Source organism: Ictalurus punctatus, chromosome 17 (genome assembly GCF_001660625.3).
Source record: "Ictalurus punctatus breed USDA103 chromosome 17, Coco_2.0, whole genome shotgun sequence".
In the NCBI taxonomy this organism is placed as follows: Eukaryota; Metazoa; Chordata; class Actinopteri; order Siluriformes; family Ictaluridae; genus Ictalurus; species Ictalurus punctatus.
In genome coordinates this window covers 4,541,406-4,566,077 of record NC_030432.2, presented here as the reverse complement: position 1 = coordinate 4,566,077, position 24,672 = coordinate 4,541,406, and the positions used below count along the sequence as shown (strand labels likewise).

Below are 24,672 nucleotides of genomic sequence, written 5' to 3'. Positions count from 1 at the left end.
TAGAAACATTTTTAAATTGTGTACTCTGCGTACTGCACGTGTTACTACAGTATAGAATCATTTTGCTCCATCTTGAAACATCAGTATAAAAAGAGAGAGTGCTCTCTGGAGTGGAATGTGTAGCGTGGAGAGCAGATCTCACCTGGTTGTGGCTTGGCAGTGCGAGAAGGATCTGTTCCAGCAGTGAAATCCAGTTTTTCATTTCATAATCTCATGATTTCGCTGCTCTACTGTATATTAAGGTCGAAGTGTCTTGTTTTGCTGGAGAAGAAGAAGTGTGCCCATTGGAAATTCGGCGTTTTAGATTTAAAAAATGTAACTTTATATTTTCAGGCACACAATATTTAGCTATTTGTATTTTTTTTTGGCAGGATTCACATACATCAACCCCATATTGCACAGGATGCACTGTAAAACCGGATAAGTTCATCTGACTCAAAAAAAAAAATTGAGGAAACTAATTACCTCGAAATTTTTAAGATGATAAATCAATTTCTTTAAGCGAAATGCACTTAATATAACAAAAATGTATTTTAAATTATAGAGTTCATTTTTTGCTATATTTAAGTGTAACAAAATTAATTTTAAATTACAGATTTAATTATGTGTTATATTTAAGTGTAACAAAAAAAATGAATTTTAAATTACAGAGTCCATTTTTGTTATATTTAAGTGTAACAAAAATTTATTTTAAAGGACAGAGTTCATTTTTTGTTCTATTTAAGTGTATTTGGCTTAAAGAAATTAATTTAACAACGTAAACATTTCGAGATGATTAATTTCCTCAAATGTTTCGAGTTAAATGCACTATGCGGGTTTTACAGTGTGTGTGACTGAGGACCACAAAATGTTTTCAGTATTAAAAACAGATATAATCACTGAATCTGTCTTAGACAGACCAAGTGGGCAGGATTGGGTTGTTTTTTTTTTGTTTGTTTGTTTTGTTTTTAAAGTACACTTATACATTTTTAAAATGATACAAATAAAAATCAAAGATTCAAAACAAAAACAAAAAAAAGTCAAGTGTACTTATTTAAAAGACGCACTTTTTTGAATGCACCAGAATGCTCTCGAGACATGCAGGCACTCGTTTCTTTGAACATGACATATTACTGTACTTTTATATTAAGCTTTATCGTATGGCATTATGCTAAGCATCGAGCTGCTAAACCATCCTTAAGAGATAGTGCTATAGGTTGTTTTAATCGTCGAACATGGCGTTATACGTATTAAGTCCGTATTGCTTACGCATGCTTAAGTAATAACAAAAAGAATGGCTATAAGAGATGCAATGAAAGTGCACCGCAAGCTAAAGTACATTCGTATATTCTCGTGATTCTATATTAATCGTTTCATATATTGCTTAGGCATGCTTAAGCAATAATAAAACAATGATGGTGAGAACGTCTAAAGGTAAAAGGCTTAGCCAATAAATTTGCACCGCAAACTACAGTACATTCATGTACATCAAGCTACTAGTTTCGATTGGAAATTTTGCTCAGACAAACCGTTTATATACATTTCCCTTAACGTTTACTTCACTTGCTTTTTGAATCGATTTCATGGCTAACTTCTACGAAATGACGTCCTGACGTAGCTTACGTTCGCTCGAGTCGCTGTAGTTTATCTCGCCGAATGGCGTCACGTTTTGACATGCGCTGTAAATGTGCATTAATATCGTGTTTATTTCCGCTGTTTCGGTTGGAGTTCATTTACAAATAGATCAAGATTAAACTACAGAATGAAGTGCATTCCTTCAAAATGAGCTAATCATACTTAGCTATCAAGTCCTTTGCTTATTGCATATTTTGCTAAACTCTTGCCATCTCCACTGGAAACAGCAGCACACTCCCACAGTCACTGTATGGCCTTCTCTCACTTTTTTTTTTCTTTCTTTTTTTGGCTTGTGAATGAAGATTGACACCAAAAACGTACACGTGTACAGGTGAGAGGTGCGACGGGGAAATTCAATTGCAGCCTCCATGGAACAAACAAGAAAGAATGACTGACAAGTATTGCCTTTTGAAATCAGAGCATCTACCTAACTCCGGAAAACATCAGTGTAACGCGGACAGTTAACGCTAATGACGTCAGTACAAAGCGTCGTATGTCGATTCCTCGACGGACATCGAGCCTTCCTCAGAGCTTCAAACCGTACGGCACAAAAACTCCGCAGTTATTGCTGCCACACGTGAACACGTCAAGTAAATTCAATTATGTCAAGTGAATTCAATCAATCCCTACCAACACACACACACACACACACATACAAAATAAAACTGCTCTGTTAAAAGTATCCCAAACAACTGAGATTGTTGTGCCAGAGCCCCTGAATTCTGAGAGTCAACTCTAATGGAAGACGTATATAGATATATGCTCTTTATATACTTGTAAACCATGGATGTAATAAAGAGCGAGCGAGCGGGCGAGCGAGAGAGCGAGAGAGAGAGAGAGAGAGAGTATGTATTTATATGATACAGTGAAGTTACTGAAACGAGGTCTCTTGTTTTCATAGACATGAGTATTATCATTTCCGCCTCAGTTAATCATTCCTGACATTCAGCATGTCTTGCAGTGTAATATATATTCATAATATAACTTACAGTAATTATACAGTAACATTACACACCTTTTATTTACAGTAGTCTCCTTCACTGATATTTAAACTCTGCTAATAATTAAAGCCAATGCTACTATTACAAGAACTTCTGTACTTGTAATAGATATAGCTGAATGATTTTCATACACTGAATTGATATTTTTTTGGGTTTATCACTCAGTCAGCAGAGTCTTTCTCTCTCTCTCTCTCTCTCTCTCTCTCTGTGTCTCTCTCTCTCGTATCTGTACTCTCAGTCGTGTTGTTTTTTTCACTACATCCGAATACCTTACAGTCATAAAGTAGGTACATTTATGTCACTTGTACTGTAAATGAACCCGCTCTTGCTTCTCATTGAACTCGTCGTCTGAGCGGAGTGGTAAAGCCGATATAAGAGCACATACATAAATCATTTATCATTAACATGCTTTCTTTTTTGTTCCTTAAAAAAAAAAAAAATGCGTTGGTTAACTTGTTAAAAGCAGCATCAGAAAGGATCATTCATTTTCTGCTGGGAGAACCTTTTTTTTGTTTTTCACTTAAAGGGGTGGGATTGTCTTAATTTACTAAGGAACTTATTTTATAGGACATTTCTTCTTTTTTCCCCCCCTTTCAAAGCAGATAAGTTTTCATAGCAATTAAAGACTCCCTAAAAGCAAGAAAAGTTTGAAGCATTAACAGGCACGTGTGTTTTGTTTGTTTTTTTTTGTGCGTTTTTTTTTTTTTCCCTCTTCTAAACATGGATATTACACTAAAGATGCCCTGGAAGGCCAGAGTACTTAAGAGTTTCTCTTTTCTAACACCCAACATTTCTAAGTTCACCTCCAGAAAACTTGTGCGCAGAACCAGGTGTGTTGGAGAAGAGAAGACTTCGAAATGGACCTCCAGGACATCCAGGTGGTTGCAAAATAAAAGGTTTCCATTTCTGGGCTGGATAGCACTTTGTACCTTTCACACATTCACAGATAAACGTGGTTAATATCCAGGCTGCATATGTTACAGATGTTTGTATTTATGGTTAATGTTTAATCCAGAAGGCAGTGTAAAATATTAAAGTATTTGAATTACTCCCAGAGGAGTAGATAAATTCACAAATTCAGGTGACACATTAAAGGAGAGATGAGCGGAGAAACACCGGTACTATTAAGCAATTAAAGTGCTGAGCATGCTCACTTTACCTTCACAAAAGGAAAAGATCTAAGTGGCTTTTAAAGAGATTCATTGATGGAAGGAGCTTCAGTCATAAAGATGCTCAACCGGCGAGTGTTTCAATGAACGTGTGTGAAGTAGTGAGGGAAAAATTTGTCATTGACTGCGTTTACATAGACAGCAGTAATCTAATTATTGAATAAGACGATATTCTGATTAAGGTGTTTATATGAGTCGCTTTAAGAATACTCATATAAATATTCAGGTTTTGCTTGTTATAGAACATAGAGCGATTAGCAGCACATGTCATTACGTCCCCATGACACGCCGTCCGACGTCCCTCCAGAATTTCACGTATCGACATACAGTTAGTCTTCGTTATGGTGCCGTATACAGTTCTGGGTGTTTTTATAAAAAATTTGACGAAAGCTTCAAGTGCAGTTAATTATTTGTCATGATATACGTGCAAATATACGACTGCTTGAAGCCGTGGGCTGCGTCCCAATCCGTGTACGTACGGTCTATATAGTAGCTGAGTATGTATTTCACCTACTATATACTGTAATAGGTAAGTACGCGGTTTGGGACGGAGCCGTGCTCTCTTGTTTGCCGTCAGACGGTTGAGCACTGCCGTGTGTGTACGTGTCCTGTCGCAAAATGCGGTTACACACGACGTTAATAGTGTGATTACGGTGTGTACATGTCTATAATTCACGTCGATAATGCGACTAAAACAGGAATACTCCACACGTCTTAATTCCATTTGTGTTTACGAGTATGACTTTAGCCGGATTAAGGTCATCAATAATCGCTGTTCACATGCTAGTTTCTTAATCAGAGTATCGTCTTAATCGGGTTCATATCGGATTATTGTTGTCCATGTAAACGTACCGATAGAGAAATAACAATAATGTGGTTGAACACCTTGTTACTAAAACACTTGGTGTGTGTTTCTCCTTTAATTTGTCACCCATCTGTATGTATAATATATACAGTACTGTTTAAATGTCTTAGACACCCATTCTATTTTTTCAACAAAAATTTGTAATAGACATTTATGACTTCTACATTTTGAGACGGAAACAGGTTCGATTTTAGACTATTCTCAACAAAAACTTCAAATGTAACAGAAAATTATTTGTATGTTTATAAAAAAAAAATTAATAAAAAAAATTAAAAAGCAAATATGGACTTTTAGTTTATGACTGTTTCTTTATAGTCTTTTTTTAAAAAAAATAGAAATGTTTGTTATTGTTGAAGGCATCTTTGTTTTACAGATTTTTATTTTTTTTTGCATGTGCCTAAGACTTCTTCTCAGTACTGTATATTTAAACCCTTTGTAAACCAATCAACTGTCCAAAGGTGTGTGCAATCCAACCCAAAAATCAGACGAAATATTTCTAAAATATATTGAGCAAATTTCTATATATAATATAATATAATCTTAATTCATGTGAACATTTTGCTTTCCATAAAGATAAAACAGACCATATCTATAGCTTTAGCTCTATATCCACAACATCCATACATCTGCCCATTTATGCATGTAGACTTTTTTTTTAAGCCTTTGGTGATGCTTTGTTGTCTGCTTTGGAACCTGAAAGGCCATTTTCTGTGTTGTCATTTCCTGAAGAGCTCACAAGGCACTCTTTACTGCAAATAGAGAAAGAAAGAAAGAAAGAAAGAAAGAAAGAAAGAAAGAAAGAAAGAAAGAAAGAAAGAACAAGTGTTTGAGAGTTTGTACATTGCAGTGTGGGAGAATAAACAAATCCAGAGAGTAATACTTAGTAAACCAAAAAGGATAAAAATGCAGTAAAAATTCAGTGTAGATCAGAAAGTTTACAGGGAAAAGGACGTGTAAGCAAAAGTTCCCATGAGGATGTAAGAGGTGAATCCTGCAGACATGCGAAACGACTGCTGATGAAATATTTCTCGTCATGACATGACATTCAAATACGTGGAAAGAGAAATCCTTTGAACAATTCACTAGACGTGTACCCACGCTGTTCCTGAGGCACACTGATGACATTTTTAACACCTGCTTACACAAGAGCTCCAGCTGTTCATTTCTTCTTTCTCCACATTCCTCCCAGCCCTGGAGTATACATGAACCATCACACACCATGTCTCCTGCAGAACCTTTTTGGACATGGTAGTGAATTCATTGGATTCTTCTTTGGAAAGCACCGTCCGTTATAAAAATACACAATTCTATTCCTTATTCGCTCAGACTTTAGATTGAGAACAAAAGATCTGCTCCAGAAGAAGTGGAGGACTGTGGGTGGTGGAAGTTTTTAATAATTGGAATATCACTCCTATCATTTGAGATGTTCCACCAATTTCTTGTTCTTTTTAATGCTGGCTGTTTTTTAAGCAATTAGGCTTTATAATGTTTACGCCAAACACTTTGAGTTCACTTCACAATTTCTATTTTAATCACAGGAGAGCAAATGTGTTTATACGGAGTGCAATTCTGGGTGCTTTCTGCCTCATGCCCAGTGTTTCCAGGATAATATCCAGACCCACAGTGACTGTGACGAGGTTAAATCACTTAATTAACTCATCGTATCCCATCCTAGAAAGAATTTCGAATGGACAAATTCAATTGGACTTACTTTTTCTCCTGGTTCTTGTTGAGAAAATGGATGACCACTGCCTTTATTACCATGACTATAATGATCAACCCAATAACTCCTCCAATCACGGATACAATGATTAGCGTCAACGTGTTGTCCACTTCCTTAACTGTTGGCAAAGTGACAAAAGAAAAATAAATTACACATTGAATTATCATCAATATTTGATAAAGCTTGCAATAGCAGATAAATACTACACTGTGGACATAGATGCATAGTAACAGTATCGCTTATACCAGTTGTTTTCAAAGTGGGGCCGCGACCCCCTTGGGGGCCTCCAGGGGGCGCCCTGGGGGCCTCAACAATTTGGTGTGCCCATCCCTTCCACTAGTATGTTTTCTCTTTCTCACTCAATCACAGACAACCACACACACAATCAATTCCTAATGTCAAGTAAAGATGTAATTATTAATACAAAAAAAGGGGGGATATATTCAGAAGTCTTTATTTTTAATGTGTTTTAAAGACATCTTGCAAAAGGGGGCCTCAGTCAAATGTTAATGCCATTTGGGGGGCCTTGCCCTGGAGAAGTTTGGGAACCCCTGGCTTATACTATGACAGGTATAACACTTTCCTCAAAATAAACTAAATGTCCTTTCATCATTTAAACATTTCGTAAAGAGCTCCTGATTGACACATTGGGCCAGATGTACATAAAATATGTTAATGTTTATGTTATTAGTATTTAAATATATGACGCATGTAAGGTTTAAACCCCTGGGAATATGGTCAACCATAGTGCTGTCAAAAATCTTGAGACTGAAAAAAAAAAAAACAGAAAAGCACATTCAGTACCCAAGAAGTACTGTAAATGTGTTAATACTGAAGATTCTCCTGTCAGAACAAGTAAACAGTGTGCAGGGTATCAGTACACCGGATGTGCAATATTTTATGCGTGTGGTTTTAACCTAATGAAAAGAAAATGTTTTATACACAATAAGCTGCACATCCTGTAACTTTAAAAACATGTCAGTATCAAGTCTTATTTGGTGGGTTGCCAAATCTGCATGACAAAAGCAGCCCAATGGGCTTAAAACACATTTACTGTTAAACTTATCAAGTCAGAAAATGAATGCTCAAAGTGTAACTCAATACATGTTTTTCTTCCCTTGCAATGAGAACATGACTTAATTGACAGTGACGATAAAGGCATCTTATCTTATTTCCTCAAACACAGAGAACACCTATTACAGAGTCAGTTTGACATGCATGGCAGTCAGGTACGCGCTGTTATAGTAGTTTATCCAAACAGATGATGAGGGTCAAAATGCAAAACACACACACGCGGTTTGCTTCACATCACAAAGCCTGGCTGACTCAAGTGTCAATAAAGACAATAGCTGCCTCCAAGTTGAAGAAAAAACAAAAAGAGTACTAGACTTTCCTGGAGATATTGAGCACCAAGAAATAGTAACCATTCTTTTACATCAAGCTCACTGGGCCCTAGCTGAAGGTGACGTTTGCATCATGACAGACCACCAAACGCATTGGATTCAAGCCCTATAACTTGGAAAATATGCTCCTGTAGATAATTCATCGCGGCATAACTCCAAATACAGTGATGCGAGACGTGAAATGAGAACAGAAACCCCGCTGTCTCAGGGGTCATAGCGCTCACCGTGCCCAGCTGAATGGAGACACTCTTACAAGTTGTGGTTTCTGATGGCTGGGTAGAAAAGACTGTCAGCCTGCTTTGGAACAGTGACCCAAATATGTCAATACATGTTCCATTTCTTGTTGGCAGCATGTAATTGCTGAGATACAATATTCTGGAGAAACTGATTAAAGGACAGTTCAGGGAAGCAAATGTCCTGGACACACTGCACACTTGTGCAAAGAGTTGAGATTTGACCAAGACCGTGAGTAAGATAAAAAAAAAAAAAAGGTCATCATTTGTGCAGATACAGTAACCTGTGTTAAATGTAAACTCCCAACTAATCCAGACTCCACTGTCCCAGCTGTGCTATTTGAACCAAGCCATAAGAACACACAGCTACAGCAGCTGGAAGCGGCCGACAGAAGATATGGCCGTGTACAGTAGGGATCCCCTTGTATGGGTCCCCATAGGCAAACTTAATAACAATAGTACAAACAAACAGATAGAAAGTCAGACACATCTTTCGCTAGTGCTGAAACCAGCTTATATGCAAGTCGAGGATGTCCGGACACCTGAGATGAGCCGTCTGACAGAAAAACAACGAGGGATTGTGAAGAAAATTCTTTATATGGAATTGACTCAAGTGTCCTGCACAGAGCCTTCACCTCAGCCCCACTGAACACCTTTGGGATGAACTGGAATGCAGACGGTGCCCCAAGCGTTTTTCCTCCTACCAATGCCCAACCTCACTATGAAATGGCACGATTCCCTACTGCCAAGGGGTGGGGTGAACAACTCCATATAAAGGCCCAGAGATTTGGAATGGAATATTCAACAAGCACGTAGGGGTCTTGTTGACGTGGCCAACAGGTAGACCCCACATGTCAAAACTGGGAAGCGAGTGCGTCTTTCTTACTTTATGCATTAAGCGTTTAAGGGATCTACTCCCTTAACACCCCTCTTTGGAATCTATGCAACATGCCGAACTAAAATGGGTGACTGCTGCTAGCAGTCATTTCAGCAAACAGTGAGACCTGCATGCTCAGGATAATACGTTCGCCTTGCATGCACTGGTAGCCAGATGACTCTGGTCAAAGGTGACCTTGTGGTTGATCTGGGATTTCTGCCCAAGATCATATAACCAAATTTTATTAATCTGTCAGTGCACCTTGAAGCTTTTCATGAAGGTGAGCCTGTACAGCATTCCTTGTTGTGACCTGTACACACCCTACGGTACTCTTTAGACCAGGCAGTGGCCATTCGATCCTAAGACCATCTGCCACAGAGGAACAACACAAGGCTTCCTTGTCTAAGCAGAGACTGGCCTGTTGACTGATAGATGTCTACATAATGGGCTATAGACAGGCTGAACACTCAGACCCTACTGTGACATGACCGATAAAGAGCAACATCTCCTCCCCCTGGTCATTATTTAGAGTTGTATTGCACCAGGAAATACACACTGCAGCTACATGGGTGTCATTATGTACTTTTACTGCTTATAATAATAATAATAATAATAATAATAATAAAACCAAATCTGCTATAACTTTTAGCATTTTGACTAAAAATGACTCAAAACAACCCCCCAATCCAAATAGTATTCTGAAGGGTTTAAAAAGAGTCTTACGCTGGTCAACTACGATGAGGTTGAATACGGCACTGTGGTTTCGGTTCTTCTCTTTGGGGTTGCGGGCGAAGCAAGTGTACTCGCCCTTATCCTCGAAGGTGACGTTCCACAGCAGGACAGAAATGTTACTGTCCTTACTGGAGCCCACGAACATCACACGCTCATGGGCGATCGTCACATGGGGCTCCAAACCCTCAGCTGGGATGACTCCCTCACAAAGCTGAAGGGAACAGAATCTTTAGCAATATGTGGAGACGCAGCATACCGCCTCTAGTATGTAGGATCAGCTATGTAGAATACTTATATAGGTGATTTTGCTTTAAGCGAATATTCTCTGCTTTACATTTCATATATAGCTAACTTCAAACTTCTGTATGTTCCTGGACCAGGGTGGTTTCCTGTGGAAATGCCCATGTGTTTGTTTCCTTGCCAAGTAATAATAGCAAAGTCATGACCCCCACATGGGTAGCCTATAAAACTACAACCATCCTCTTTTATATTCTTGTGTTTCCAAGGAATTGAGAGATGCAAATATGATAGCATAGCATAGCACTATAATAATTTGTTTCATGCTAATAAGCGTGCTAATGCATTTAACTACTTAACTTATGATTGTACTTGCTATGTTTAGCTGTGTCTTCAGAACAAGCACATGGCTTATTGTTTGTGTGGACATGTATGCGTGTCATATGCATGACTAACAGATCTAAAATATCCTGGAAATAAACAATATTAGCTAGTATTAGCTAGTATTTCACTTGCTAATTAGCCAATTACGTAAACTGGAATCGGTGCTCATCTAACCTGGCATTACCAACTATATTAGATAAATATAGCCAGTTAACTCAAACAAATCAGCAAAACTTGCATAAAATTAGCCGTAGTTCGTGCCTTCTAGGGAGACAAGAGAGACACCCTTGATTTTATACGAGTCTTTGGTTACTTCAGTAGCTTATCCATCTTCCGGTACACACTGATAGCTATAGCATTAACTACATCGTGTAGCATAAGAAGGTCACCACAGACGACCAACTGGCACAACTCCTAATAGTTTTTTTACACTGATGAACTTGATTGGATCTAAAATGACATGTACTGTAATTAATGGCTAGAAGAGAGTAGAAGTACTTTGAATGTCTAAACATAAAAGTAGAGATTAAAACTTTGAGAAATCGAATTCTTATAAGAGTACAAGTATTTAATTTTAATAACTACCAAGCTTCTGCTTCTGGGCCCTTGAGCAAGGCCCTTAACTTAACCACAACTGATCAGTTGTATAAATGAGAGAAATGTAAGTTTGCTCTGGAGAAGGAGCACATGTTTTCCATTTCTCTTTTTTAAAAACCTCATCAGCTCCCTAGGGCATTATTATTTTGGCCATCAACGAGTGAGGACCTTGAGCTTTTTCTTTTTCTTCAATCTCCTGTTGCTTTTCACTATGGGTGAGTGCATACATTTTACCTGATTTTTGCAATCATCGTTATTATTTTTATCATTGTCATTATATGTCTAGTATGTAAGTGAGTGTTAGTAACTTATTCTTCCATTCCTCATATTTAATCCTGTGTGTGTGAGAGAGAGTAACCCTATTCTTTTTTGTTTACTTTCTCAGCTGGCCAGTGTCCTTTTCTCCTTCCATCCTTCCAGTACACAGGCTTGGACCTAAACACACACTATCAATTGGCGCACATTTCAGCAGGGCTCTACTGGTTGAAGCCCTTGCTGCTGACCCTGGTGTTTCTGGTTTCCCACCCCCTCTGCGTTATGGGATAACACCTGCCAAGATATTTGTGGATGTTTATACTGGGAATCTGATGAAGACATGGCTATCTCTGGGGTTGACCCTGGCGTTAGCCCTGCATCCGGTTCTCTCAGTCGCATGCCATATCCTTCCAGCAGCTCGGAGTATTCTCACGTTACTTCTCCTCGCTCACCGTATCCCTATTCCTCAATCCCTCTACGAGTTTTTCTCCCACGTGCCCTGTGACCTGACCTATGTTACTCTCCATCTGCAATAAACACCACATATTTTCCAATGCTTGTCTCCCTTGTGATTTATTTCTATCGTAATTTTCATCCAACAGTGTCTACCAAATGCTGTAAATGTAAATTAATAATTCGGTTGTATTGGAGTACAATTGCCCATTTATCTTCCAGCCATGGAAGTGTAGCATGGGTGCAGAGTAACTAATTTCATCATTTTGTAAGTTTATAATTGCATAGCTTGCAAATTTGTACAACTTTTTAAAACTTTCCCAACGTCTTGTATCTTATCTAAGGATTTGTTGATGATAAACCTGGTTCTTCTCAAGATACAGAATATGTATTAATACCCAAATTGTTTGGGACCAAAAATCAATTCAACAAGCACTTAGATCAGGGGTGTCCAATCTTATCCGGAAAGGGCTTGTGTGGATGCAGGTTTTCATTCCAATCAAGCAGAAGCCAAACCTGAGTCTACTGAAAGCCACGATCAACTGATTCAACAGGTGGAATCAGGTGTGGCTCCTGCTTGGTTGGAATGAAAACCTGCACCCACACCGGCCCTTTCTGGATAAGATTGGACACCCCTGACTTAGAGTCTTGGCCTAACTACAACATAATGAAAATATAATGCTCCACCACCATTACAAATGAAGCTTTCCAGCATCGAAGACCTTAGTACTTAGATCTAGGTACAATGGCAGAGACAGAACCTGTACTTTCAATGGCTGCATCTCATTCTATAAACATGAGGGCCACCTTGGCAGAGAGTGCTGATAGGCCGTCATCAGAGCATTTTGAAGATCAGACTGTGACTCAGCAGAGGTAGTTAATGCACTGTTGGGTATTATTATGGCTGTATTTTCAAACTAAACTAAACTAAAGCTGTATCTTCCAATGAACACTACTGATCAAATGTCTAATCCATTTTGTAGTATGTACATTGTACCCCATGGATCAGTCTGACCGATGTTGGCAATACTGACTGATGCGAGGGGTGAACAAACACAATAGGTGATTTAACTGGAGTGACCTATCAGTTCAGAGCCCTTTGGATTACAAGACCTGAATCCCACAGTGTACTTAGTCCACTCCTGTACTCCCTGTGTCATCAGGCATTACCCAAACTCCATCATTTAAATGTGCACTATTGTATTTGGCTTGATCCACAAAAGTGATCAGAAAGCTTAGAGGAATGAGATCTTGTGGACTAATAATGCACTAAGACCAACTTCAGGAAGACTATGGAACTTATTGTTGACTTCAGGAAGCTGAGAGTAGACTCCATCTCCACAAATGGAAGTGCTACAGAAAAAACCCACAGCTTAAATTTTCTCTGGGTTCACATAACTTATGGACCCTCCTCATTTCCACCCTCATCAAGAAATCCCACCAACACCTTCACTTCCTCAGAAGGCTGGTTGCCAGGGTTCAGCAAATTTCCTTCCCTCTCAAAATCCCTCGCATCTCTAAAACCACACAATAGACCTGGACCAAAAGAATTCATCAACTAGAAAAGTTTTCTTCAGCCATTGTGTGGCAAACATGTATTTCACACATTTCTCATCAGAAATATGGGCGTTATCTACTCCATAATCCTTTCCCTCTCTCGATCTTTGCAATATATCTTACAGTAGAAATGGCTCTTTACATTATAGACTTTCATCATAGACAAGGCATGCCTACACTTACCGTTTGCCTTTTTCGTGCAAATTCATTCAATTTCATTCTGATTGGCTATAAAACAAGATCTTGGTGGCGGAGGAGTATCTTTTAATCTAGCCCAATCTGGCAACGCTGTCATTAACTGTCATGTTCACTGCTCTTTGCAAGTGAAATTGTTCATAGAGGTAGCATGGGGCAGTATTCTGTAAATCCTGTATTTATGGACCTCTGTTACCATTTTTTTGACCACTAGGTGCATTAATAACGTTATGGAAGCTAAGTGGGGCAGTTATTAATATTTGTTGAACAGCTGATATAAATGCTTCCCCACCTGACCCCTTAATGACGAGCCGCCACAATGAATTAATGTGTGAATCTGTGTATGTGTGTGTTTGTGTGTGTGTGGCTCCCTAACCCTAACCCACTGACATAGATGGGTCTTCCATGCCGCCTACTTGCTGTCCCAGCTACAAGGTTCACTATGAAGCAGAAAACCACACACCTTGAAATTATGGGTCCCCCTGGCCAACTAGCATATTTTTCTGGGTTTAGGTACACTCTTCATCTGCTAGTATGTGGGGAAGTGAAAGTTTTTTTGTGATGTGAAAGACTGGGCATAAACCCTTGGAGGAATTTTGGAAGGTTGGACACTTCTGGGAAGGTTCACTACAGTACCGAGTTTTTACATTTGGAGATAATGGCTCTCACTGTGGTTCTTTGGAATCCCAGAGCCTTTAAAATAGCTTTGTAACCCTTCCCAGACTGATCTACTTCAATCACCTTCTTCATCATTATTTCTGAATTTCTTTCTACTTTGACATAGTGTGTTACCGGGTAAGACCTCTTAACCAACTTCATGCAGATGGAAAAACTTCTATTTAAGTGTTGACTTGATTGAACAGGATTTGCAGAAATCTCTTACTGACTACAACCTAAACTACACCTTAACCCTAACCCGAAACCTTGTACCAATGGAAGAAGCTTAAGGAAGCTGCTTTGCTGGCCATCACTATAGCCTGATGAATTAAATGTGCATTGAAAACTCGAGTTCAAACTCACTGTGGCCAAATCCAGCATTCCTGACAAATATATTGATATTGATACCACATGATACTAATAAAGTAATAATTAAACTAATAATTAACTAATAATTACATTTTTAAAAATAATTTCTTTTATTAGCACTTTTATTGTGATCACTTCGATGAAAGAGAATGGCCGAAGAAGTAGTGTTTCTTAGCAGCGATCTTTTATAGGCCACCCATGTGGGGGTCACGGTTTCAAGGTGATGAGAAGGAAACAAGCGGATTAGTTCAGAGGAAAACCACCCTGTTGGTCATAGAACCGCAGGCTTTCCTTATTCTCTCGGTCTTTCTTTATATTACAGCTTTAAGGTACGACTAAGCAAAACTGGTGTACAGGTCTCACCATATCCATTGTCCCATTGTCATTATTATACTTCCAGTTGAAGTACAGGTTCTTGATGCCGATACAGCTACTGTAGCTACAAGGTAAGAGTACAGAGCTGCCATTCATCACCTCAACAAAGCCAGCCTTCCCCACTGACACTTCCAATGCCTGTGCACACCATACCCCTGAAAGAGAGTGTGAGAGAGAGAGAAAATATATTAGGACTTGTATATAGAGAGCTTAAAACAACAAATAAAGCACTCCTTTGCAAGTAGCCCCACAAGTGGATAATCTGTGCATGGTTAGTAGAATACTAGCAGGTGATTAGAGGGACGTACTATTGACGATTCATGACAAATGGAGAGAGAGAGAGAGAGAGAGAGAGAGAGAGACTTCAACATGCTAGCAGACACTTCAGACTCCCTGACACGCTTTCATATTTAAGGTATATTTCTGAAAAGTATCGTTTGCCATGTCAGCTGATGACATCATTAACACGACTGTAGTAACAGTTTCAAACCAGGACGAGGAAGTTTGAGTGATGAACACAGAAGAGTGCAGTTAAACACACAGCGAAACGTCCCAGTGCGGTTTCAGTAAATATACAGTAAGCACACTCAGAACGCGGCTCGACCAATCAGATCAGTGGAACTGTTCTATCATTTTTTTTGTTTGTTTGTTTGTTTGATTTTGTTGTAGTAAGTCATTTTTGTCTTGTGTTTTTATGTTGTGGCTGGAAAGAGATCTCAAATTATGCCCAGTACTTAGATGCTAATCAAATCCAAAATAAAATAAGATGACCAGGTTTATTTCAGTGCAGGTACAGTGTGGACCTTCAGTTTCAACTCATTCGCTGGACACTAGTCGACTTTCTAGTACAATGTTCATCTGAAATTCTTTTCAAAAGTGAAAGCTGTTGCTCTCAGAATACACTAAACTGCACAGATTTATACTGAACATATGGGGGGGGGGGGGGGGGGGGCTGCGACTCATGACCTCTAGGTATTTCAAATATCCTTGCCACGGCACTGGTCTCTGCTGCCCCCTTAAGGTCACTGGGTGAAATAAACCCTCATTTCAAGTCTCCAGTTAGATTCAGGTCAGTGTTAGGGGAAATGTGTAACATCTAAACAGCAGAATTAACCAGAAACAGTTCATATGAAGACACTGAAGGAACAGACTGTCATCCTGGACCTCACAGCTACTTCAATTTTTTTTTTTTTATAATGTAAATGTCCTTACTTTCTCCATCTGGGGATTAATAAAGTATTATCTTATTTTACTGAAGATTTCAATCCATTCTGCTACTTCCACTATAGCATGATAAATCATCTTTATCCTGTATACAGGACCTTACATGCATGTAAGAGCTTTATAAGTGTGTGTGTGTGTGTGTATGTGTGTGTGTGTGTGTGTGTGTGTGTGCGTGTGTGTGTGTTTGTGTGTGAGACTGTAGGAGAGTTTCGATCAGACTGTACTGCATGTTAAGATCCACAGCAAGAACACAGATGAACATGACCCAGAATGTGTGGCAGAGAATTTTTTACCCCAAATGTGTGTTTATTAGGTCAAGTGTAAAGGTGAAAGGAAGAAGAGGGTAAACAGAAGAAGGAGGTAAGGAAAGGGAGGGGTGTAAGGGGGTAATGGGGTAGTTATTTTCTGACTCCCAGCCTGGTATTTTGACCATGTGGTTTAAGCGGAAGCGCTGAGAGGACTGTGCTCACTGGCTATTTTTAAATACAGCCGTGTCATCTCAGAATTTCATTCCTTGCAAAGATACTGTTGTGTTATCTGAAAGTGTGTGTGTGTGTGTGTGTGTGTGTGTGTGTGTGTGTGCATGCACTGGTTGAAATGAAGTCAAGATTGCACATGCTCAGCTGTTATCTGAACAGTTAAAGCAGCACAGGAGATATACAGCATCATGTTAGAACAGGTACATTTCTGTTACAGAATGATTTCAGTCCTCTGCAGTCATGTCGAATCTCTGCACCGATTATCGTAAAGGAAAAGGCATCTGGTTACCTTTCAGTGTTCTACAGTAAGCTGTTAAATAAATCCAAGGACAGTAAAAGTCACTTTAAAACCAGAAGCGGTATCAATGCCGCTTCAACACTGTTGCGCTTCTAGTGAAGTCAGTATTATACAAATAAACATGAAGGTGAATAATCAGTAAACATTGTTCGTAGTAATGTTTTCATTAAATGTTCTAAATTTGTGGCTTCTGCTTAGTTGGAAGGAAACCTGCACCCAGACCAGACCTTTCCAGATAAGATCAGACACTAAAACAATCATCATTATTATTATTTATTTAGTATAACATTGCAGACATTGTCACATTTACAGAAATATATCAATTCAGTATGAGTTTGCCCCTAACGCACAACCAAGAGACGACGATATGAGGAAGAAACCATGAAAGAAACCAGACTCGAAAGCTCAAAATGACTGTGTTTTGGGGTTGAGAAAGGAAATTCCTTGCAAGAGCAACAGGAGAAGAAAACACATAAAATATCCCAGACACAATGAGCGCATATATATATATATATATATATATATATATATATACTAACCAGCACTATCCGAGATCCAGTGCGGCTGTAACTGAGGGAAATCCCTTTTATTTATTTAATAGCACGACTGAGTTATAAAATAACTGAAATGCACTGCATGAGACGTTCGACTCGTTTGGTGCACGCTTATTCCTTGTCTTCGTCAGACTGTAGACTTCCTTAGGGGAGCAATTTCATTAACTACGTGACTTTATTTGTATTAATTGTGGTGAGCAAACTGTACACACAGCTTAACATACATTCCACTCCACCTGCTTCAGGGAAAGACATGCATTAGCAGTGGCAGATTTTCCCAGTTAAGGTCTTAAGCTACTGCAGCATTGACGTGTGGTATGTGGAAAATGGTATAGTATATGTATATGAGTTGAATTTTCTAAAATGTGCAAAATAACTTGTGCCAATTACAGTATGAGCAATATACATTTTTATACAACTCGGGCGATACACAATTGTATTGAAATGTAGGCAGGATCTGTGAGTTGTATTTAAAATATCCCTTCAAGTGAAGTGGTATGGAAATAAAAAAAGGGGGCTAACATTTTTGAGCATGTAAAACCATATAAGAATTCGTGGACAGAAGCAGGAGGGTGTTTTAGGGCTCTGTTCTGTTCTTCTCTCTTACTTTTATTCTGTAAGCATGTCTGAATCAGTTGAGGGTCAAAGATATCTCCAGAGGTTGAAGCGCTGAAGAACCACTGCTACAAGATCTTCTTTAGATGTATGCTACAGAGACGTGCTGTCGGTGCACCATGATACTGTCTGCACGTCGTATCTCCTCCATTTACTTATTACCGTTATACCGCACCTTCTGTGTTCATGCTCGCTCTTATTCCTTTACACAAACTCATCCCTGCTTTTTACATACTTCTGTTTAATGTACACTCCACTGTGCCGAGCTTGGCTCTGCGCATAATTCCCGCAGGCTCTAGAAATGGAGTAGAAGTGATATTGCGGTGGTATTGCTTACGGTAATGTGTCTGCTGAAATAGACTCAATGCACAGAGTGTGTGGTTCTGCAGAACGGCTTGTGCTGATGGGGTACTCTGTTTTTGCTGTTTACTAATTGATGAGCTGAACAGTATGGATTGTGTGTATGTAGGTGCGCTATTAGGAGAGTTAATAATACACAGTGGTTTTTGTGAACTTCCGAAGTTAGAAGTCAGTCAGACGGGGGGAGGGGGGGGGGGTGAGGAGAGAGATGGGGGGGAGTAGATGGAGAGAGAGAGAGAGGGGGGGGGGCGAGAGAGAGGGGGAGAGAGAGGGAGGGAGAGAGAGAGAGGAGAGAGACAGAGAGGGAGAGAGAGGGAGGGGGTAGAGGGGGGGAGAGAGAGGGAGAGAGGCGAGAGAGAGAGGGGAGAGAGAGGGAGTGAGAGAGTGGGGGAGAGAGAGGGAGAGAGGAAAGAGAGGGAGTGAGAAGGAGAGAGAGATGGGAGGAGAGTAGAGGGAGAGGAGAGTAGAGGGAGAGGAGAGTAGAGGGAGGAGAGAGAGAGAGAGAGAGAGAGAGAGAGAGAGGGAGAGGGGGAGTGAGGAGGGGAGAAAGAGATAGGAGGAGAGTAGAGAGAGAGAGAGGGAGAGGGAGTGAGAGGGGGTAGGGGGGAGAGAGGGAGAGAGGAGAGAGGGAGCGTGAGGGGAGAGAGGGAGTGAGAGGGGGAGAGAGAGGGGGGATTGAGAGAGAGAGTGGGGGAGAGAAAGGGAGAGAGAGGAGAGAAAGCGGAGAGAGAGGGGAGGGAGAGAGAGAGGGCAAGGGAGAGAAGGAGAGGGAGAGAGGGGAAGAGAAAGAGAGAGGAAGAGAGAGAGAAGGAGAGGTAGAGAGGGGGGAGAGAGAGAGAGAGAGAGTGAGAGAGGGAGAGAAAGAGGGAGAGAGGAGAGAGAGAGAAAGAGGGAGAGAGAGGACGGGGGGGGGGGGGGGGGGGGGGGGTCCGTCTACTTTATTCCGGACCATATCTCATTATCTGTCACAGTTCCGAGGCATTCCCAAGGTGATAAGTCATTTTCCTGTGGAAACTGGATAATTATGTGGGACTGTTATTAGTTAACAGTAGCGCACTTCTACCTCGGTGGATCCTCTCGCCCTCCGTACCTGCCCGAATTATGCTGATGCTTCCATCTTTCTGCACGTTTGACTCCCCTTCTCCTGCTGTCTCTATTCGCACATCGCAAACACACTTCATGCCCAGTGCGTAACCGTCCATGTTCCTCTACGAACCTTCCATGTTCCTCTATCTCCTATGCTTTAGCTTTGTACCTTCTCAAAACTGATGCTGTAATCATAAAGACTGCCCAGGACTCGTATTCTCTCATAACACGCTCAGAACAGTTTACTCACCATAAATATAAACATTTCAAATGTAAAATCTATATCTGGATTCCTCTAGAGCTGCTCTGCGATGAAGCCAATTGATATCGAATTCAAATTCAATTCGATTTTATTTGTAAAGCACTTTTATCAATGGACATCATCACAAAGCAGCTCTACAGAACTATAGCACTTTTAAGTTTATAAATTTATCCACAATGAGCGAGCCAGAGGCGATGGTGGTGAGGAAAAGCTCCATGAGACAACATGAGGAGGAAACCTTGAGACAATATATGGTCAAAAAGTGCAGTTGTGTAACCAGTGGAACATCCTATTAAATGCACATATTACTGTTTACCTTTACTCTTCTACACCTGTACAGTGTAATGATTGCGCAATCCCACTATTCAGTGTCACTCGTTCTCTTTCGAGTCTGGTTCCCCTCAAGGATTCTTCCTCACATCTTCTCAGGGAGATGTTCCTCACCACCTCGCCACAACCGGTTTGCTCATTAAGGATCCGCTTTGTGACGATGTCTATTAATTCAAACGGCGTTGAATGATGTATGGGGAAAATATCTACGTAACGATTCTGTGCACTGAAAGACATGAACACACCCCACACACAGCACTCGCTTACAGGAGCGTCACCATGTGGTGTGCAGATGCCGTGTGCGTGCACATGTGGGTGGGTGTATGGTGTATGGGATCATGCCAGGACACACTGTCCCCTTCTGAAACAGAAATAGTACCACACATTGTTAAAGGAAGACTGGTTGCCAGATCCATGTCATCTCAGCGGGAGTCTGATTATTAGTATTGTAGGTTAATCCAAAAATCTGATATCCTTCACTAGAGTGTGACTCCATGTATAACCTTATCACTTCAATACAGAGGAAGAATGCATACATCTCGAATCTGTTCCGAGTTGTGAGAGACTCAAGTCAACACTTCAAATATAACACCCCTGCATTGACCACAATGGTGCTTCTGCTCATAAATAATCCATCAGATCTTCTATTCGGTTTTTACACTTATACCTTGAATTTTAAATTTACTTATGCGAGTCCCCCCCCCCCCCCTCTTACATAGTCCAGTATAATGCCTTTTTAATGGACTCCTTTCACTTCAGTTCACAATACTCTCCTCAACCATACTCTATATGCTCTATATGTGACTTCATCATGTGGGATTGCTAATACGATCGCGGTTAATGCTAGCCAATATGAACTGGTGCGATTTTTTTTTTGTACGTTAATGAACTGGTAAGTAATTTCCCCACCCCTGTCGCTGATACCGAATAAATAAATGGTATAGAAAGAAGCTTGTGGTGCAGCAAGGAGGAGCATTAACCAAGCAGAGACTGTATAATAAACAGCTTAGAAGTCTTCTATTTTTAACCAAGCATGTGACTAAAAGAGTTAGGAGGCACCTAAAGAGCAAAAGAGGTTCAACTGTCAGACAGGTAAAGCAAACATATGTAGCTACAACAGGACACGTGGGCTTTCTTTAAATGAAAAATAAAAAAAACAGGCATTAGAAGCAGCTATCCAGGGTCCAGAGGTAATGTCTGGAGTAAATCAGTCAATCTAATCACAGCTAATCTAATCCAATTAAACCTAGCCAAACTAGGTTGGTGAACCTGCTGAACCCAGGTATTGTCACCTGATATTATTTACTTGGGTGATTTCTGTAGGCCTACGCTTGATTATCTGATCATGGTTTGATCAGATTGGCTATGAATTAACTCATATTGTGAGGTGTGAGTTAGTCATAACAACTCCCAGAAGAGTGCACATATAAGATTCTGTCTAAGATAATTTTACATATATATATATATATATATATATATATATATATATATATATATATATATATATATATATATATATATATATACATACACATACATATATACACACATATATATATATATACACACATATACATATAGATATACATATATACATATATATACATATATATGTCCAATCAGACAGCAAACTAAACAACACGGTAAGAACTCTTGGAGCTCATCGTGAGAAATTTTTATTTTTTTAGAACTAAATCTTCAACTACAACATAAAAGAGCAGCCTGAGGTACATGCATTATTTGTTTATGGTTAATAGTTTTAAATGAACAGAAAAGGCCTTATGAGTATTTCAGAGAGGACTTATAATGCATTATTTATTCATGCATTTGTGGACGATTTATTTAATAATTTTGTATTTATGAGATTGTTCCCCAGTCGTTGCAAAACAACGGACTTGACTGCAGTACAAAAGAAATGTGTAGCCAGTCCTGGAAATTATTACTGATAAAAAATAGATTCAAACTGAAACGGAAAACAATTACATAATAAATATAATTCTACATTAGAAAAGATATGTTAGTTGGTTCTAACTAAATTTATTTATTTGAGTATGGGATGAAAAATTCATTGTGTCAAATTAAGGCATTTGCACATTTAATCTGGGGCTTTGCTTTGGCCACCCCACGCCACCTCTGCGTAACGACTCGGCCACCCCACGCCATGTCTGTTCAACACCTTGGTCAACTTCTACAGTGTCACTGAATTTTAATATGCTGTTTGTACTACTGTTAAATATTTAACTATTTAACATAATATGAACTGATTCCGTCACTGTGGAAAATGTGGGGCCACAATATAAATAGATTAATAAACATAGGAGTTCTGATTTAAAAAAAACACCCATATTACATTCATATAATTAGATTAAATGGTTTTATATCATATACAGTCTGGGCAGTTACTGGCTAGAGTGACTTGCACTTCATTACTGTGACTCTCGCTCACTCACTCACCCTCTCTCTCACTCCGTCTCTCTCTGACACGCTCTCTCTTACACTCACCCTTTCTCACTCTCTCTCTCTCTCTGTTTGTTTGGGACCTATGAAATGACAGAAATCAATCTTTGCTAACCTTCACAACCTCTCCACAAATGGAAGGGAACTGGACTCTGTAACCAAATCAACCTTCACAGCAACAAGTACACACACATGCTCTCCCAGACCCGGGCGGGTGTCCAGTGTTTTGCAAGCAGTGTAGAAATCATAGCGTTCTGGCAACAGCTCTAGCACCGACGAGAAGGGTAAGGTAGAGGACATAACAGCCGGGGGGGGTGGGGGGGGGGTGTACAGAGAGAGAGAAGAGGACATAAATGACAATATAAAGCAAACCAGCAGGCTTACCAATCAGAAGGGTGATGACTATGCTAGCATGGATGCCATCACCAGATCTTGTGCTTCTGTGCAGGATTGATCCTCTAGTCCTCCACACCTCCATGTCCACTTTTCCATGCACACGTTTGTCCATCTGCCTGTTTTCTTGTTTGTCGGTCTGTCTTGCTTTCCTTTGGCTTAGTCCTCCAGTGCGTGTGTGTGTGTGTGTGTGTGTGAGACTTGGAAGTAAGGAATTCTTGGGTGGGATGGGGAAGAGCGAGGGGTGAGGTGGGACTGATAGCACAGTACGGAGAAGAAAAAAAGATGGGGTGGGGGTGAGTGGGGACCTTTCAGCTGGATAAGTCCTGCAGTGAATGCCTACCTCTTCTTTCTCCTTTGCAGTCGGATCCAGAGAGAGCGAGAGCGAGAGCGAGAGAGAGACGGGGAGAGAGAGAGAGAGAGAGAGAGGAAGGCAGCGTTTTGCAGCCTCTGTGCAAATAGCAGGATGGATTCAAAGAGAGCAGATAAAAAAGACCACTGGCTCGCACTCACCGGGTGAAAACCGCTGAACAGATGAACCGGTCCGCATGTGGAGAGCGTCAAGTCTGCTTTTATTCATACGGAAATAGCAGCCGCACCGCGCAGTGACAGAAAGAGCGACAGTGTGAGAAAGAGACGACACGGCTATCAGTCTTTACATTCAGTGTAGCTGCATGTAGGCAAGGTGGAGGAACTATGAACGCAGCAAGCACGTGCCTGTATCTATGGAGCAAAAAAAAAAAAAAAAAAAAAGAACCGTGAACGCTACCGCAGAAGTATGTGGTGGGGGGTGGAAGTATGGAGTCTTTTAACTTGATCACATCTCAGGAGAATCATAAACACTCCAGCCTTTAATATTGACATGTCACAGGTTACTCCTGCGGCCAGTTTCATAGACCATTAAATATTCCCTTGCTTCTGTCTAGTTTACAATTCCACACGCTGACTTTTCTCACACACTGACATTCAATCAATAATTTCTAGTTTCTTACCTTACTGTGCTTTTATTTGGTCACAATTCCCATCAATCGTTCAGTACGTTAGACATGGTACGGTACAGTATGGTCGATAACTACGGTTATTCTTCTTCCAAATGTTTTCCTGCAGGCTAGACCCCGTAGAGGTAAAGCTCCAAGGATCAGAATATCACGTCTCCTAAGCACGGCTATAGATAGCAAATGGGTTCTGTGCTCTCTCCTCTATCTCGTCTATTAATGTCTATGAACGGTTTATAGATCACGTCTTATGATATGTGAATAGCAATACACTGTAGTTGACTCTGAGCATATACATGTACGAATATATATACACACACATGGTATCCTGACAGCTGTCCCAAGCCCCAAGCTATAGAGAATGCAGATGAAGGTATTATATTCTCTGTTCCCAGACTGCAACACTCTCCTGATCCTCTGGAGAGACCATCTGGCTTCTGCAATGCAAAGTGATCAAGAAGACATGTGAAAACAGCAGCCCAGTGAATCAAGGTGTCGGTCTTTAATCGACAGAATGCACACGAGGGAAAACGTCCGCATCGTGTCCGAAGAATTACGGCTGCGGTCTCAATGCCACCTAGAGTGTATTGCTAGCCAAATAACGCACAACTCGATCCAGATGAACTCACTAATGTGCTTTGAGGTCAGTACGCAATGGAAATGCTACTGATCTTTAGATATAGTTTATATAAAGGATATCCGGAGGATCATCACTGGAGTTGCATTTGCGTCACAGAAGAAGATCGAAGCCTCCGGAGACACCATGCCGCACTGCTGAGTGTGCAACCATGCATGCAAAGACAACAGTGCGGCGATAATGAATATATACATATATACATGCTCAAGACAAGGTTCGACGTATAATAGGAACGACAATTGATTCTTTTCTAACTAGGCTTAGATATAGCAGTCTAGCATATGCA

General features: G+C 40.2%; 1 protein-coding gene across 4 annotated transcripts; it reads right to left on the bottom strand.

Annotated features, from left to right (window-relative positions):
- Positions 1-1,695: 1,695 nt before the first annotated feature.
- scn4ba (sodium channel, voltage-gated, type IV, beta a) lies at positions 1,696-24,108 on the bottom strand. 4 transcript variants are annotated; one of them, XM_017490719.3, is made up of 7 exons: positions 23,747-24,106; positions 23,268-23,477; positions 22,746-23,109; positions 14,685-14,851; positions 9,609-9,828; positions 6,361-6,490; positions 1,696-5,398 (listed from the first exon to the last, which is right to left on the bottom strand). In XM_017490719.3, exons 3-7 carry the CDS (start codon positions 22,867-22,869, stop codon positions 5,305-5,307), a joined length of 735 nt encoding a protein of 244 aa, XP_017346208.1. In that variant the 5' UTR covers positions 22,870-23,109; positions 23,268-23,477; positions 23,747-24,106; the 3' UTR covers positions 1,696-5,304. The 4 variants fall into 4 exon arrangements, with proteins under 4 accessions (XP_017346208.1, XP_017346207.1, XP_053543098.1 ...); XM_017490718.3 differs by having other exon boundaries at positions 22,746-23,477; XM_053687123.1 differs by lacking the exons at positions 22,746-23,109; positions 23,268-23,477 and having other exon boundaries at positions 23,747-24,108.
- Positions 24,109-24,672: the final 564 nt, after the last annotated feature.